Genomic DNA, 14,260 nt, shown 5'->3' on the forward strand with positions numbered 1-14,260 from the left:
AAAACATTTACGAAATGGATCGCTTAACCTTAAAATTGCTCAATTGTTCTACAGAAATAAAAATTCTGTACTGTGTATCGAAATTTACGGGAAGATTATGGGAAATTTCTACTGAGTGAACTATTCTTTTGACAAAATTCAAAGGAGCCCCCAACAAAACGCATGCGGCTTATTTTTTAGTTTTGTCAATTCGTTTAGGTTAAGTTTTGGTTTGAACAAAAAATGGATGTTTCGCAACCGTCAACAGATGTAAAGGTAGACCGTACGCATAATTAATTAAATACGATAGTATTTAAAATTGTTTGAAATATAAAAAAGAGATTCATTGTATTATATGTAGGTTTGTTGACTAAAGAAGTTAATTATGGGGATGTCATAAAAATATTTTTTTTAACATTGAATTTTGATTAAAGATATAGACTGTGATTTCTAAACCGATTATAGTCATATTGAATGACGCATATATGCGTTCCCTAAATACAAGTTCATATGCTTTCGTCGTAAATTTTATTGTTTTTTATCATTATTATAGAAAATTAATTCAGGCGAAGAAAAACATATTAAAACTTTATTTACATAAAATCTCAATTCATTGGAAGACATAGCGACATTTGATCTTATGAATGTCCGTTAATAGCTTTAACTTAAGAAATTGTTTAAATACTGAACATATAAAATGATTTAGCTGTAGTTTTCTTATCAAAAATTGATTTTATAACTACTATTAAACTTTGTGTTTTATTATAAATTATAAAAAATACAAGTAAACCAGGGAATTTTTAAATATTTATAAGTAAATATGTGAATTTAAAACTACGTTTATGTCAGTTGATATTGCATTGGAGCCTTGAGTCTGACTTATGTATCGTATATAATTATAGATTTGCTTGAGAATTTAATATTGGAAAAAATAAATACGTATAACCTACACATATAAATTGTTTAGATTGTTTTTCTATCACTGGAACAATGAAAATTATTATGAATTCATTTTTTTAAAGCATAATTGTTGTAAAAAGGGATCGCATAAAGCTTTGAAATATAACATACATATATAATATGTTTTCATTCTTTTGTTTAAATACGTTACAAAACGGTTATAATTTTAATATAACCATGTCCCAATTTAATCAAATTCAAAAATTCATTTGTCTAATCTCAACAATGAAACGAAAAAGGAGAATCATATAAATATAAGATAATACGTTGTACACCTGAGCGATGTTTTATTTGGTAATAAAGTGCTATATATAAATCGCGAATGCCGGCTTTGCTATGGCAACACTTTTATTTTTATTGCACGCTCCAGATTAATATGTCAAAAATACACGCGATAAATTCTGATTTACAAACGCATGTTTAAATACGGAAAATACGAAAAAGCTAATTTTTTGGAGTACTGAAAAAGTATCGATGTAAGACATAATAAGTTCGATTTGTGATTGTAAGTCAGAAATAATTTATATTGAACGTTCGAATGAGCACAGTTTATAATATATCTGTATGTGTAAGTGAACCGATGTGAGTTTAGTGGCTGAAAATATATTTTATAAGGCGGGTTATCTTTAAAAACGGACGATTATCGGTTTACACATTATTATCGAGGCACCATTGTTATTAAAACCAATAAAAACGAAAACAAACTGCAATTGAGCGGGAACACGGAAACCGACGGAACAGCACGAAGACCGACGACAGACTGATTGTCGGGCTTCAGGTTTGACAGCGAAGCGCTCTATTTTACCGACGCGTTTAAAGTATTGCCATCTTGCGGGTGGATGACAAACTTACGTTGTTTACAATTTTCAAAAATATAGTCGCTGATATGTTTTTTTTTAATATTTATTAAATATATTTTTATAGCTCAGTATAACATTGAACACGCCAAAAATCACTTAAAATAAAATATCATTAATAAGAAAATAATTGCGGTTTTGGATTTCGAATGGATTGAAAATTTTAATTTTGCTTTCAAGTGCATTTTTTCGTCTGTATTTTGTAACATCGAACCAGGTTTTATTATTATTTTCTCCTTTAAACTGGTCTATAAAATGGAATATGAAAATGTTGTGGCGACCATTCGCCAAAAAATATAATGTTTTTCGGAACAACTTTAAAATTTATTTTTTAAAGAGATAAGTGAGCGGGCTTACAACTTTTTTGAAATAATATATTTTTTTTAAAGAAAACACCCTCTTTAAGCCAGGCGATAGGGATAGCAACAGTTGTGAGCCACGCCGGATAGTAATTATTGGGTTTTAGAACAGGAACAAGGTTCTTGGGTAAATCATACATGCATAAGGCACATACACGTTCACCCAGGAGCAACTACATTACATATTTACTGGTCAAGTTTCATGCTCCTAAATGCGCTGTCAAAAGACAAACGTAGTTAGTCAATCCAGGGATAATCCAGCGAATATTTATTATAAAAAAATATGGTAAAAAGTTATGATTTTTGCTTACATTGATTGTTACATTTTTTTTAAATTAATACTATGCTCAATAAATTAATGTAAATTTTCTTTTTCAGAAGTTTTTTCGTTGCAGCGCATTCTTATTCTTCAGCGACTCATGCTGGGCTGCTCAGGAGCTGTGCGACATCTCTGAAGGGCGCGGGTTCTCTGGGCCGCGCCGCTGTTGCTGCATCATCTAGGGAGGCGTGGCACCATCTAAACTGTAAGTTGTTCTTTTCTTCATATTCTTCAACGTATTACAGTTGGTTTGGGTTGTTGTTCTTTTTTTACTTATAAGGACGAACATTCTTGCGCTTGCAGATAGTATTTCATCACTAATATTTGACTTTATTTATTTACACCTGGCGACATCATCCTTGCGTCGGTTGTCTAAAAAAATGTATTCATTCGTTCGTATTTTGAACATACATATGTCAGGACAACAATAAATATCCGTTTTAAAAGCGCCATATTGCTTGCCGATTATCCTCATTTTTTTCTATTAAATTAGCTCAAACAAGATCCATTAGTTTCCATGTCTTTCCTAATATGTTAATTTATGGTCACATATTGTACAATTTATTTGCGTATTTATAAATTACTTATTACGTAACAGCTTAGATAAGTCGCCACAAAACCATAAGCACAATAAAAATAACATTTTTTAAAGTATTACGGTTAATTGTAACAAGTAAAAATTAACCACTACAATTATTCTAGCATATGAAGAAATTAGCATATTTTATTTTTATTGAAAATATGTTTCGTTAATTTACAAGATCTTTTAGTTTACAACATCTGCAATAGCATTTATATATTACTCAAGCACACGCGTTTATTTTAATTATCATATTCAAGGTAATTAATAGAATAGACCAGATCTAATGATTAAAGTGAGAGCGACTGCTTTTTTTCTGGACAAAGGATCCTTTATGTTGATTCGTTGAACGCTCAGGCTGGTTGCAATTAAAGTTGTACTTAACGGAATCTAAGTGATAGTTCTGCTTACAATGTAATTCTTGGTGTTTTTTAAGGCAAACTTCAAACCTATATACGATGGGGAAAAGGGGAGGAGACCAACGTTTCAACTATTCCTCGATATGTTGACAAATGATCGAGTAAGAACTGAAATTTATTTATTTAAATTAAATTAAAACCATTGTGACTTAACTGGTTACTCAAATGCATCACGATAGTAAAAAATACGTATTATTATTAAAGTACCCAAAATATAGATTATAAGTAATATTAAAATAATAAAAACATTATTTTTTTATCTGCTCTTAGTGTGTGCGTTGATGTAAAATCTGCTCTCTTGGACTTCTATGAGATACTATATTATGCACTTGATCAGTACTTTACCCGAAAGTCTTTTCGGCAAGTTTTCTTGGACAGCATGAGTTTCGTTTCTCTCGTTCTACTATTACTAACCTTCTGTTTTTCACCAAAATGGTGACAAAATCTCTCGACGCGAGAATTTAAATATACACCGTATATAGAGATTTTGAAAAGGCTTTTGACAAAGTTTATCATGAGTTATTATTAAAAAAAATGTCGGAAGAAATTAATTAAAAAATAAAGTATTTTAGTTTTAAATTTAAATGATGCAAAAAGTAAATAAAAAATGATGACCGAAAAATCAACCATAGCTTTAGTGTTGGTATTTAATTGTTTACATCAGATGTTTCTAAATTGTGTTCCTCGAAAATCTTGGCGGTTTTCCTAAAAAGGTTCTAGATTGTAACAGTAGCTTAAAGGTTGATTTAACGCCATCTATCTATATTTTATTTTAAAAATATCAAGTCTTATCATAAATTTAAGCATTTTAGGGATAGTGATGCATTGCAATTAGACATATTTATTGAAATTAGTTCACGATTGAATTAGTTACATGTTGTATTAATGATGATGCAGATGATCGGCGGACGAGGCGCTGCCGGTCGTAGTCTTCCCGTCAAGGTCTGCTAGTGAATGTGTTGCCTTAATTCGCAGTCAACTTAGTTTTATCAGAGTGCTTCCTAGTTTTAGCCATAGTGAAGAAATATACCCCATAGTATAAACAAGTAATGAACTTAAAGGAAACTTGCATACTATTTTTTTATATAATTTTCACAAAAGTTCTCTTCTTATATTTGAATCCCTAGTTTTAATCCAACCATATATACGTGAGTAAACGAATTGTCATCGCTCACGACTAAATTGATCGATTCGAAATAATGAGTCGTTGAAAGTAGGAACCATTAAGAAACAAATATGATTTATTATCTACGTTACGCAATGATTTGTACTTTACCATTGTGCAAACATTGAATGAATCATTTCGATGGCGCTTATCATGCAAGATTGGGTTTTGTCGGTGTGGAAGTTGATTATTACGGCATTACCGTAATCAACATAATATTTTTAATGCAACGTACGAATTGTCACCGCATGTAAATCAAGGTGAATTATTGCGCAGTACTCGAAAATTAGGCGCGAATGATGATAATTGCTAAATTATATATTTCATCGGAATGGAACGAGTTTATTGGAGATAATTGCGACAGATCATTGAAGTTTTATGGTGATAATGCGAAAAATGATGGCATACGAAAAAATAAAATATTTATTTCAAAACTGGATCTTGGTTGCGATTCATGTCTTAGGTAAAATATGGCAGCACTTTAGATTCACGTCCTTTTCAGTCAATATAAATTTCATACAAATATAAAAAGGATGATACACAGTAGTCACTGTCACCTGGATATGACTTTTTTATTAGGCAAATATGAAAAGAACTACTGTTTAGAAGTTCGAGGAGAATGTCACGGTGGACATTATTTTTTAAAGATAATTTTCCTAATTGTGTTCTTTTAATGAAATAAACATTTACAATCACACGACCTGTAGATTTTTTTTGTTAAATTTTTAAAATTGCAAAAAATTATGGTTCATTCTGTATTATGTATAGCGCCATTAATTTGTGGTCACCACTATTATTCAAGAATAAATTAAATTATATAAAATTGTACAAATTAGCAACAGCAAATCAGAAAAAAATATAGCGATTGCTTGATATAATATATAAGTACCAGAAATTGTATTAAAACAAAGAAATAAAAAATAGATGAAAACATATTTATAAAAAACTTTATGGTTCGGTAAATAAATCTCAATCTGAATGAAAAATATACATTCATTTTATAATTGCTACTATTAGACTTACATTTAAAATAAAACAAAAATACTATAAATTCGAGAAAATGACAAATGAATACGTTGCCATGTATGAAAAAAACAATAAAATAAAATTAATTGAAGCTTAGCGGGATGAGTAATTGTCGGTTGGAAATGATACGGGCGGGGGCCGGTCGGCGAGGCTCCGCGATCGGCCGTCGTTCTCCTGCCGCATTCTCTTACAAAGTATTTGTTCCTGCCATTTAATACTGTCAAGCAATCGCATTTGTCTCTATTCTAGTGAGTATAAATCAATTAATAACAGAAAAGGAAAGAAATTTGCACATGATATTTTATGTGGGCTTCCATGAAAAATATATTCGAAGACATTGGAGCTCCTCATTCCATTGTAACCAGGAGGTATGTTCATAGTATTTCAGCTATAACTTAATATTTATTTTAATAATTAATTTAGATAATATTTATACACTCAGGCCGGTTTCACACGTGCCGGATGGATTTGCCCGGCGCCGTGTATTGGGGGTGGTGTTGTATGGGCAGCGTCGGGCCGGCGCCGGGTAGATTTGTCCGGCACGTCTGAAATGATAGGTACTAGCCCATACAACACCATCCCCCACTACACGGCGCCGGCCCGGTGTCGGGCAAATCCACCCGGCACGTGTGAAACCGGCCTAAATGTAATTAAAACATACATATAAAACAAAATAATATAAAAATAAACAGAATACAAAAAAATAAATATTATAATTTATTTTTTATGCACGAATGTGTTCCTTTATTCCATTGAAGAAACCCGCTGCATTTTTATTTTTGCGGATTGACCTTGGAATATTAATATACAAATTCAGATTTCCGTAAATTATTCCCCTGGCCGTACTCGTTTTCTTTTTTAGTTGTTGATATTTATATGGTCTTCATTTAAAACACGTTAAAACGGTTGATATATAAATAAAAAAATAAAAAAAACCGATATATGTACAATAAATTTATAAAGCGTTTAGTATAGTTATAGAATAAATATAATTTGATTGTAATATATTATATACACGTGTATTAAATTTATGTTACGTGATATTGCGCTGTATATTTTCACTTCTGCGGTCAATTAAAACTGTATTTGTATTAAATATAAGTAAAAAATAAGCCTTAAGACAAAAGCTTATACAATTACTAATATCTATAAGTTTTTTTTAATAATCGTGATATATTATATATTTGAAAATTCATTATTCATTAAAATTGTTTATAACAATATTATGCTAATAGCTTATTTTTGTATTTAAGTATATTATATAATTACATATATGTACCAGTGGCGTACGGTGGGTGTTAATATTGGGTGTGCTATAAAAAATAAAAAATAAAGTACATTTTTTCATTTTTATTAGCCGAGGTTTTGACATGCCTAAACTGCCTTACAGCTTTTTCCCATATATAAATAAATAAATAAACATCAAACCTAATCTAAAATATTATTATACAAAAATATCAAATTTCCAATAAACATAAACTTATAATTATTTATATATAAAATCTAATCTTCTTTCTTTAATCATAAATTTTTCTATCACGCTGTCATAAAAAGTGCTCTTCTTTTTAATATCCATAAGGATCCCTTTTTCTATTGAAATCAAGCTAAAGCCACATAGCCTTTCTTGGCCTTGGGTACTTCGATAACAATTATTAATTCGTTTCAGAGCAGAAAATGAACGTTCTGCTGAAGCAGTACTGCTTGGAAGAGTTAATATTAGTTTGCCTAATTTATCTATTTCCTGAAAACCTGACTCAAGATTATTTGTGTTCATAAGTTGTACAAGCTCATGAACAGATTTCTCTGCAAATTTAGGTAAATGATTAAGAACAGCAAGCTCATTTTTTAAACTTATATAATCAAATAATGTTTCATAGAATTGTTGCAGTTTGTTAAGTAATTCATTTGGAAATTTTTCTTTATATTGCTCATATTTTTCTTTCTCCAGAAGGTGAAAATATTCCAATTTGGACATTGAAGAAAAACGGTTTTCAATTTGCTTACATATATTATCAACTATTGTATTAAATAGTTGGCTAAACGCGTGCTTTTCTTCAACAAGCAAATCATTACTCAGTCTTGGATAATTTTCTTCCGTTACATAAGAATCCCATAATGTTTCATAATTATTTTCCTGTTCATGTCTGAGTTGTTGCAAAATTTCGGTAACTTTCTTACAGCAATATAATATGTCAAAAGATTTGGACTGTAAAATGTTGAATAGCACATCAGTTTTTCCAAAAAGGTTTGAAAATATGTGGAGAAGTTTTCTTGTTTCAAAATCTTCCAAAAAGCTAAGAAAACCTCGTGCTTTTATTACAGTGTCGGGGTCCCATAGTTCACAATTTTTCACGACGTCTCGAAAAAAGTCCGTAAATTCATTTCTGTATTTTTGCACTGTGTTACTTAACTGTGATGTTATAATTCCATCTTGTAGGTGTAACAGAAGGAAGTCTTCTAGCTACAAACTCTTGTAAAGCATTTATTCGTTGGGAAGATTTCGAAAAGAATGCAGACAATCCATTTAAAGTTTGAAAGAATGATTTGCACACTTTTATATTGGAAAGACCTTGTTGTAATGTTAAATTCAACATATGAGCATAGCAGTGTGTAAAAATGGCCAGTGGATAAACTTCGAGTACTTTGGCTTGCAAACCATTAATATGCCCACTCATTACACTCGCCCCATCATAAGTCTGTCCAACTAATTTTTCTTGAATTTGAAATTCTTCAATTATATTTACAACGTGGCAAAATAAGCTATCGGCTGTTTTATCAGAGCTAACGTCTGTAAAGCCAATAAACCGCTCGTAAACTTTACCTTCATAAACAAAACGCAAAACTGTTGAGAGCTGTGAGTTCGTCATTATATCTGAAGTTTCGTCAAGAATAATAGCGACGAAATTTGCTGAATTTCTTTCTTTCTTAATATTATCTTCAATTTAATTTCATAACTTCTTTTTGAAAATGGATTATTCAAAATATCTTCAACAGTATTCTTCATCATTATTGGGGTAAATAAAAAAATATAATCTAGAATAGAAAATTAAATATTGATCATATGTAAATAAGATAATAAACTATTTTACGGCAAAATATAAAAAATGAGTGACCTGTTATTGTGATATAATGTAATAAAAAAGCAGCGACGGACGCAAGAGTTTTTGAAGTACGCGCACCAAATTCGAGACCAATTTTACTACTGAGCGCTGCCAGCCGACAGATCGACTTCAGCCGTTAAATCTCGGAACAATTTACTTTAGTTGGCGGCCGCGCGCAAAGTCGGCGCGTTATATGTGTTGTTCCAAAACGATCGCTCGCGCGAAAACGTTCAGAGCGAATGACAAATACCAATGCATACTATACACTGCATATTAAAATTTTATAATTTTGCATACTACTGTATGCAAAATGATGTCGCTTTACGCCTTAAATTTTCTAAATTTCTAAATTTATATTTTAGATGGTTTTGCGGGTGCACACCTAGCACACCCTGAATATACGCCCCTGATATGTACATCAGAATTGCATAATAATTCCTATGATAAAACACTGTCGAATCAATGAATCAAACCTCTGTTTAGATGCACATAATAAGCAATAAACATAACCTTTTACAACTATTTTTCTCAAAAATAATTTTACTACAATTTCGATTATCAAATTATTATTATTAATCAAATCATACTTACTTAAATGAATATTATGCAAAATTCTTAGGTATACACATCTGTCTATTTTAAAATTTACATGCCTACTATACATTCTCAATTTCCCTGTTTGATGCCAGGAACTAACTCCAAACAATATTTACATAAGCTTAACCTTGCACAATCCCAGCCTCGTGTTTAATTATATACGTTCATAAATTATAGTAAAACCTAAATAAACATACGATAAGTGTAGGAATTATTTTATTATGTGACAAATACGGGGTCTATTTCCATTATGTCTGTCACCTATGTCAAAGCACATTGGAAATGTACTAACAATAAATCGCTCCCATTACGGACACAATTTAGGCTCGCTCTAGAAAATTGTGCTTGTGAACAAATAGAAAATTATTTTTCCGCTCAACACCATGACCGAGTGTATTTATGCGCCCGCTTTTGTAGAAAAGCCGACATTTGGGTGCGAAAATTCGTCAAACAAACCGCGAGTGAAGAGCTTTTCGTGAAAATCAAATAACTTAATGGTGCTCAGTGAATTATCAATCATGTGCGTTTGGCTGCTGGCGGCTTGCTTGGGCTTCGCCCCAGTTCGGCCCAATTATCTGTATTCGCCTTTGGTTCTTGGACCAGTGTCTATAATCACTCCCACTGGAATTGGTTCTATAATCCCAACAATTCCGCCGAATACGACCCTGCGTCCAACAGGATTTCCGCTGATAGATCCAAGATTAGGCACTTCTACTCCTTCTTTGAAGCTCAGAGACGCTGAGCTCCTAGCAATAGGACCTAATCCTACTGGTGGAAATATTGAAACGCTCGGGAGTTTTGGCAGTAATAGCGGAGATGGATCTATTTCGTTTCCAAGGAGCAGAAGGAGTTTACGACGCATTAAAAGACAATCGACCAACTGCGGATGCGTTTTCCCTGGGACGTGTCCTTCAACCACCACTTCGCCTGGTACCACAGTTCCGTATAACCCTAATGGAGCTGGACTCATTGATATTCGTATAGTGGGAGGATCAGGAGTTAGCACCAGTTTAATTTTAATTCTGAAGCTATAAGTTTATTTTAATGTAACACTGTATTTATCTTAGATCACCACTCCTTTTCCGGTTACAATCAGCCCTACAACAAGTCCTCAGCAGTGTCCATACGGTCTTCAACTCTGCTGTCAATCCGCATCGCCTCAGTATTCTTGTGGATCTCGCCTTCAAAATGCAAATTTTCCCGCTCCTCAACCAGGACAAGCTAAATATGGAGATTATCCTTGGATGGTAAGCTATTTTTCACTATAGCTATTTAGAATTATATTAAAACATAATCTTTCAGGTGGTAATCTTAGCTACTGATAATTCATATGTGGGAGGTGGCACATTGATTGACACACAAAATGTAGTGACAGCAGCCCATAAAATTGCAAATTATCCGTAAGTAACCGAAGATTAAATAAACTCAACAATATTTATTGATATATATTATTACAGAAATGGCGTTGGACTTAAACTGCGTTTGGGCGAGTGGGATGCTTCTGGTAACTACGAACCGTTCCCTTTCAGAGATTACACTATATTGAGAGTTTGGACCCACGAATTATACAATCCTAATACATTACAAAATGATATAGCAGTGATTAGAATTGCCGGAACTGTAGCATCTGGGACTGTTAATATAGTACCAATATGTATGCCAACCAGTGGACAAATTTTCGATGGTCAAAGGTGAGTCTAAATTATTCCATATTTTAAAAACATCGTATTAAAATATATTTGTTTATAGATGCTGGGTTTCTGGGTGGGGTAAAGATTCCTTTTCGAGTGCTGGGCAATTTCAAACGATACTTAAAGCTATCGATGTTCCGGTTTTACCAAGTAGCACGTGTGAGACTTCTCTTAGAAATACAAGACTGGGTCCTGCTTATACTCTCGATAGAGCTTCTTTTATTTGCGCAGGAGGAGAATCAAATAAAGATTCTTGCACTGTAATACTATAATGATTTATATTTTTTTATAAGGTATTAATTTTTGTTTTTTTAATAGGGAGATGGAGGTTCTGGTTTAGTTTGCGAAACGTCTCCTGGACGATGGACTTTGGCTGGTCTAGTGGCTTGGGGAATTGGTTGTGCAGCACAAGGTGTTCCAGCTGCATATGTCAATATTGTTAATTTTTTGCCATGGATTTCGAACAAACAAGCTACAACATAATTTTTTATTTGTCTTTAATATTTATTGTAACATGAGATTTTAATACAAAATATAGTTTTTTTTTATAAAATATAATATTTGTTTGTGTATAATAAAAAATATTTTTTTTGGTATAAAAAATGAATACTCCAAAGATATAATATTATCTTATGTAGTACCCCAAGGACGAAATCTTGGTCCAATACTGTTTCTCAAGTTTATAAGTGACATAAAAAATTTAAATGAAAAAGTTTTTAAATTCATTATAGATAATTCGTAATAATACTAATATAAAACCATATGATAATATAATAAAATATCTCAAAGAAATATTCATATTTTGAAAATCCACGCTACAGTTTTATAGTATGCACAAAATTTTTGTCGTCGCGATTTTGCGCATTTTATTAATACAAACTGCAAATAATTTATCTACAGAGATAGATTTTTCATATTTGTTACATAGAGATGATGATGCTTTATCATGTTTATAATCTGATATTTAAATTTGTTGTATCGTTTAGTCTTGTGGTGTTACTAATGTTTGATTGACACAAGCGCTTATTTTAAGTGAAAATTACAGATTTATAAATTATTTTTCAATTACAATATTAAGTTGTAATACGACAGTTTAATTTGTATAATAAATAAGAATTAAGATATATACGTACAGTGCTATCTGTGCCGTGGCATAATCGAGTTAAACTCTTGGTGCTTGAAAGCGACTGCGTGACTAAACCAGATCTGCCAATCGAAGTGGGAATGGTTTGTGCTGGGCGTCGGTAAATGAGATTTCAGGGTTAAGCTCTTGCGTACTTTTAAGCAAAAAGCGATGTTCGAATTTCTACGGTAAATTTGTTCAAGTGACTTATTAACGACTGGGAAAATATCTACAACATTTTCGACTCCTGGTCTAATCTGTATGATTTATATATATTTGTTTTATTATTTTCTTTCGTCATGTGTAACATAAATCCGTCAAAAATAAAAAGTTAACTTTCACGGCATGTTGTATGCTTTTCTTAAAATATACATTTTGCTGTTTAGGTAGTGGTCGGTTACCTTTGAATTAGTTACATTTTTTTCTTATTTTTTGGTTAACAATACATCCCATTTTAGAGTTAATTTACGTGAAAAGAAAAGAAATCGCTGTTCTATAACCCCAATATTCCTTTTAGTCAAACCGCTAAAACGCCAGTTCTTTCCCACGTGTATAGAACATACAACCGATTAGTTTTTATGTTCTTATTCAAGTTAATTGCAACGCGACGATTATCAAAGGTCGTTACTGTTTTTTTATTTACTATTTTACAGTTTCAGTATGTGTAAAAAAGGAGAATCGAAAATTTAAAAACAAAGAATCCCATGAACAATACTTATCTCTAAAAAGTACTAGATTCTTTCGTTTTGATAATTAATTACAAGGTTTAATTGAAGCAGATGAGAATTTTTTTAAATTTTGTAGCATATCAACACTGGTGTTTGAATCACTTGTGTTTTGGTGCAATAAGGGGGTAACTTTGCAGCCAAAATAGACGCTTGAAAAGCGGTTTATTTAATTAAGCCTTTATCGTGTCAAAATAGCTGGTTTTGAAAGTCGAAGAGTCTCTGGCGAATCGCAGATGTAGATGTTGGTGGGCTATTTGCATCGCTAATTGGACACATCCATACAATATGTTTACGCTTTAAAAATAAAACTACCAGATGACCACTTTAAGGAACCGTTAATAAATATGTAAAAATAAAAATAGTCATTAGGTTCATTGTAGAACGCATTGTCTTTTGCGCATCCTTTCCATACAAAGAGTGCTTACAAGTGATTAACGGTTTTAGATGAAGTGCAATAATAAAAATTATTAACGGAATTGTTTAGCCTCGATATCTTTCTTATATTTCGTTTATTTTAATTTTAATAATAATAGTACAAACATACTAATTATATATACTATACATGTTAGTGGTTTATAACCATTTTTATGCTTACAGATTGTGAATAAAATAATAATATAAAATAAAAAGTTTGTGGTTATAATTTGAAAAAACTAAAAAACCTCTTACATAAGCGAAAGAAATAGAACAATTTAGGAAGAAAAATAAATGATGATTGGAGTACATTTTACCTAAGATATGGAACTATGGATATGATGTCTTTAGCCTCTAAAGCAGTGTTCACCACAGCTTCCATTTTTTTTATCAAAAAATACTATTTACAACATTTTGGATAGTAAAAACAGTCTTACTGTATTAAATGTTTACGTAAAACTATTATATATGCATTTTAAATATATTCTTAGAACAGATTCATTTGTTAAAATATTTTTCTATTGTTGATATTAACAATGGTCGTAACAAGACTCAATACATATAGTGACATATTCATATAGTATTATTAAAATCATATATTGTATATTTAACAATGATTTTGAATAGAAGTTTACATTTTTTATGTATTTAAAATGCATAAAATACTGAAAAATGTGTTTTGTCATCCTAATTTGCCGCCATCAACCTAATAATATATGTTTGTACTTTTGTATACGCACAGTCGCAATTGGTAAAAACCTTGACGCCTACAATAGGTAAATATATAATATAAAAAATAGCATTTAAGGTCCTTGACCGCGTCATTGAGCAGTTTTTAGCACCCTTGACAGTAAATAAAGATACCTGAGAGATTATTCTGATCGTGAGATAATCGTAGGATGACCGTAAACCGATTAACCTAACTATTATTGGAAGGTTGCA

The 14,260-nt window shown here is 31.5% G+C and overlaps 2 protein-coding genes across 4 annotated transcripts in view; one reads left to right on the plus strand and one right to left on the minus strand.

The window, feature by feature from the left end:
- The window catches only part of LOC148226658 (C-Maf-inducing protein-like), a 57,556-nt gene extending 55,855 nt beyond the window's left edge, over positions 1–1,701 (minus strand). For both annotated transcript variants that reach the window (XM_088203772.1, XM_088203773.1), the window contains exon 1: positions 1,645–1,701. The gene's annotated coding sequence lies outside the window, so the exon portion shown is untranslated. The remainder of the gene's footprint in view (positions 1–1,644) is intronic.
- An 8,111-nt stretch (positions 1,702–9,812) lies between these two features.
- On the plus strand, positions 9,813–11,554 carry LOC148226659 (phenoloxidase-activating factor 2-like). Of its 2 annotated transcripts, none has more exons than XM_088203999.1 (6): positions 9,813–10,360; positions 10,430–10,609; positions 10,665–10,762; positions 10,820–11,053; positions 11,112–11,313; positions 11,372–11,554. In XM_088203999.1, exons 1-6 carry the CDS (start codon positions 9,857–9,859, stop codon positions 11,534–11,536), a joined length of 1,383 nt encoding a protein of 460 aa, XP_088060125.1. In that variant the 5' UTR covers positions 9,813–9,856; the 3' UTR covers positions 11,537–11,554. The 2 variants fall into 2 exon arrangements, with proteins under 2 accessions (XP_088060125.1, XP_088060126.1); XM_088204000.1 differs by having other exon boundaries at positions 9,813–10,300.
- The last annotated feature ends 2,706 nt before the right edge of the window (positions 11,555–14,260 follow it).

The sequence above is a fragment of the Plectrocnemia conspersa genome, unplaced genomic scaffold (genome assembly GCF_051122295.1).
Source record: "Plectrocnemia conspersa isolate PC_06_02 unplaced genomic scaffold, ASM5112229v1 ptg000014l, whole genome shotgun sequence".
NCBI classification, from domain to species: Eukaryota; Metazoa; Arthropoda; class Insecta; order Trichoptera; family Polycentropodidae; genus Plectrocnemia; species Plectrocnemia conspersa.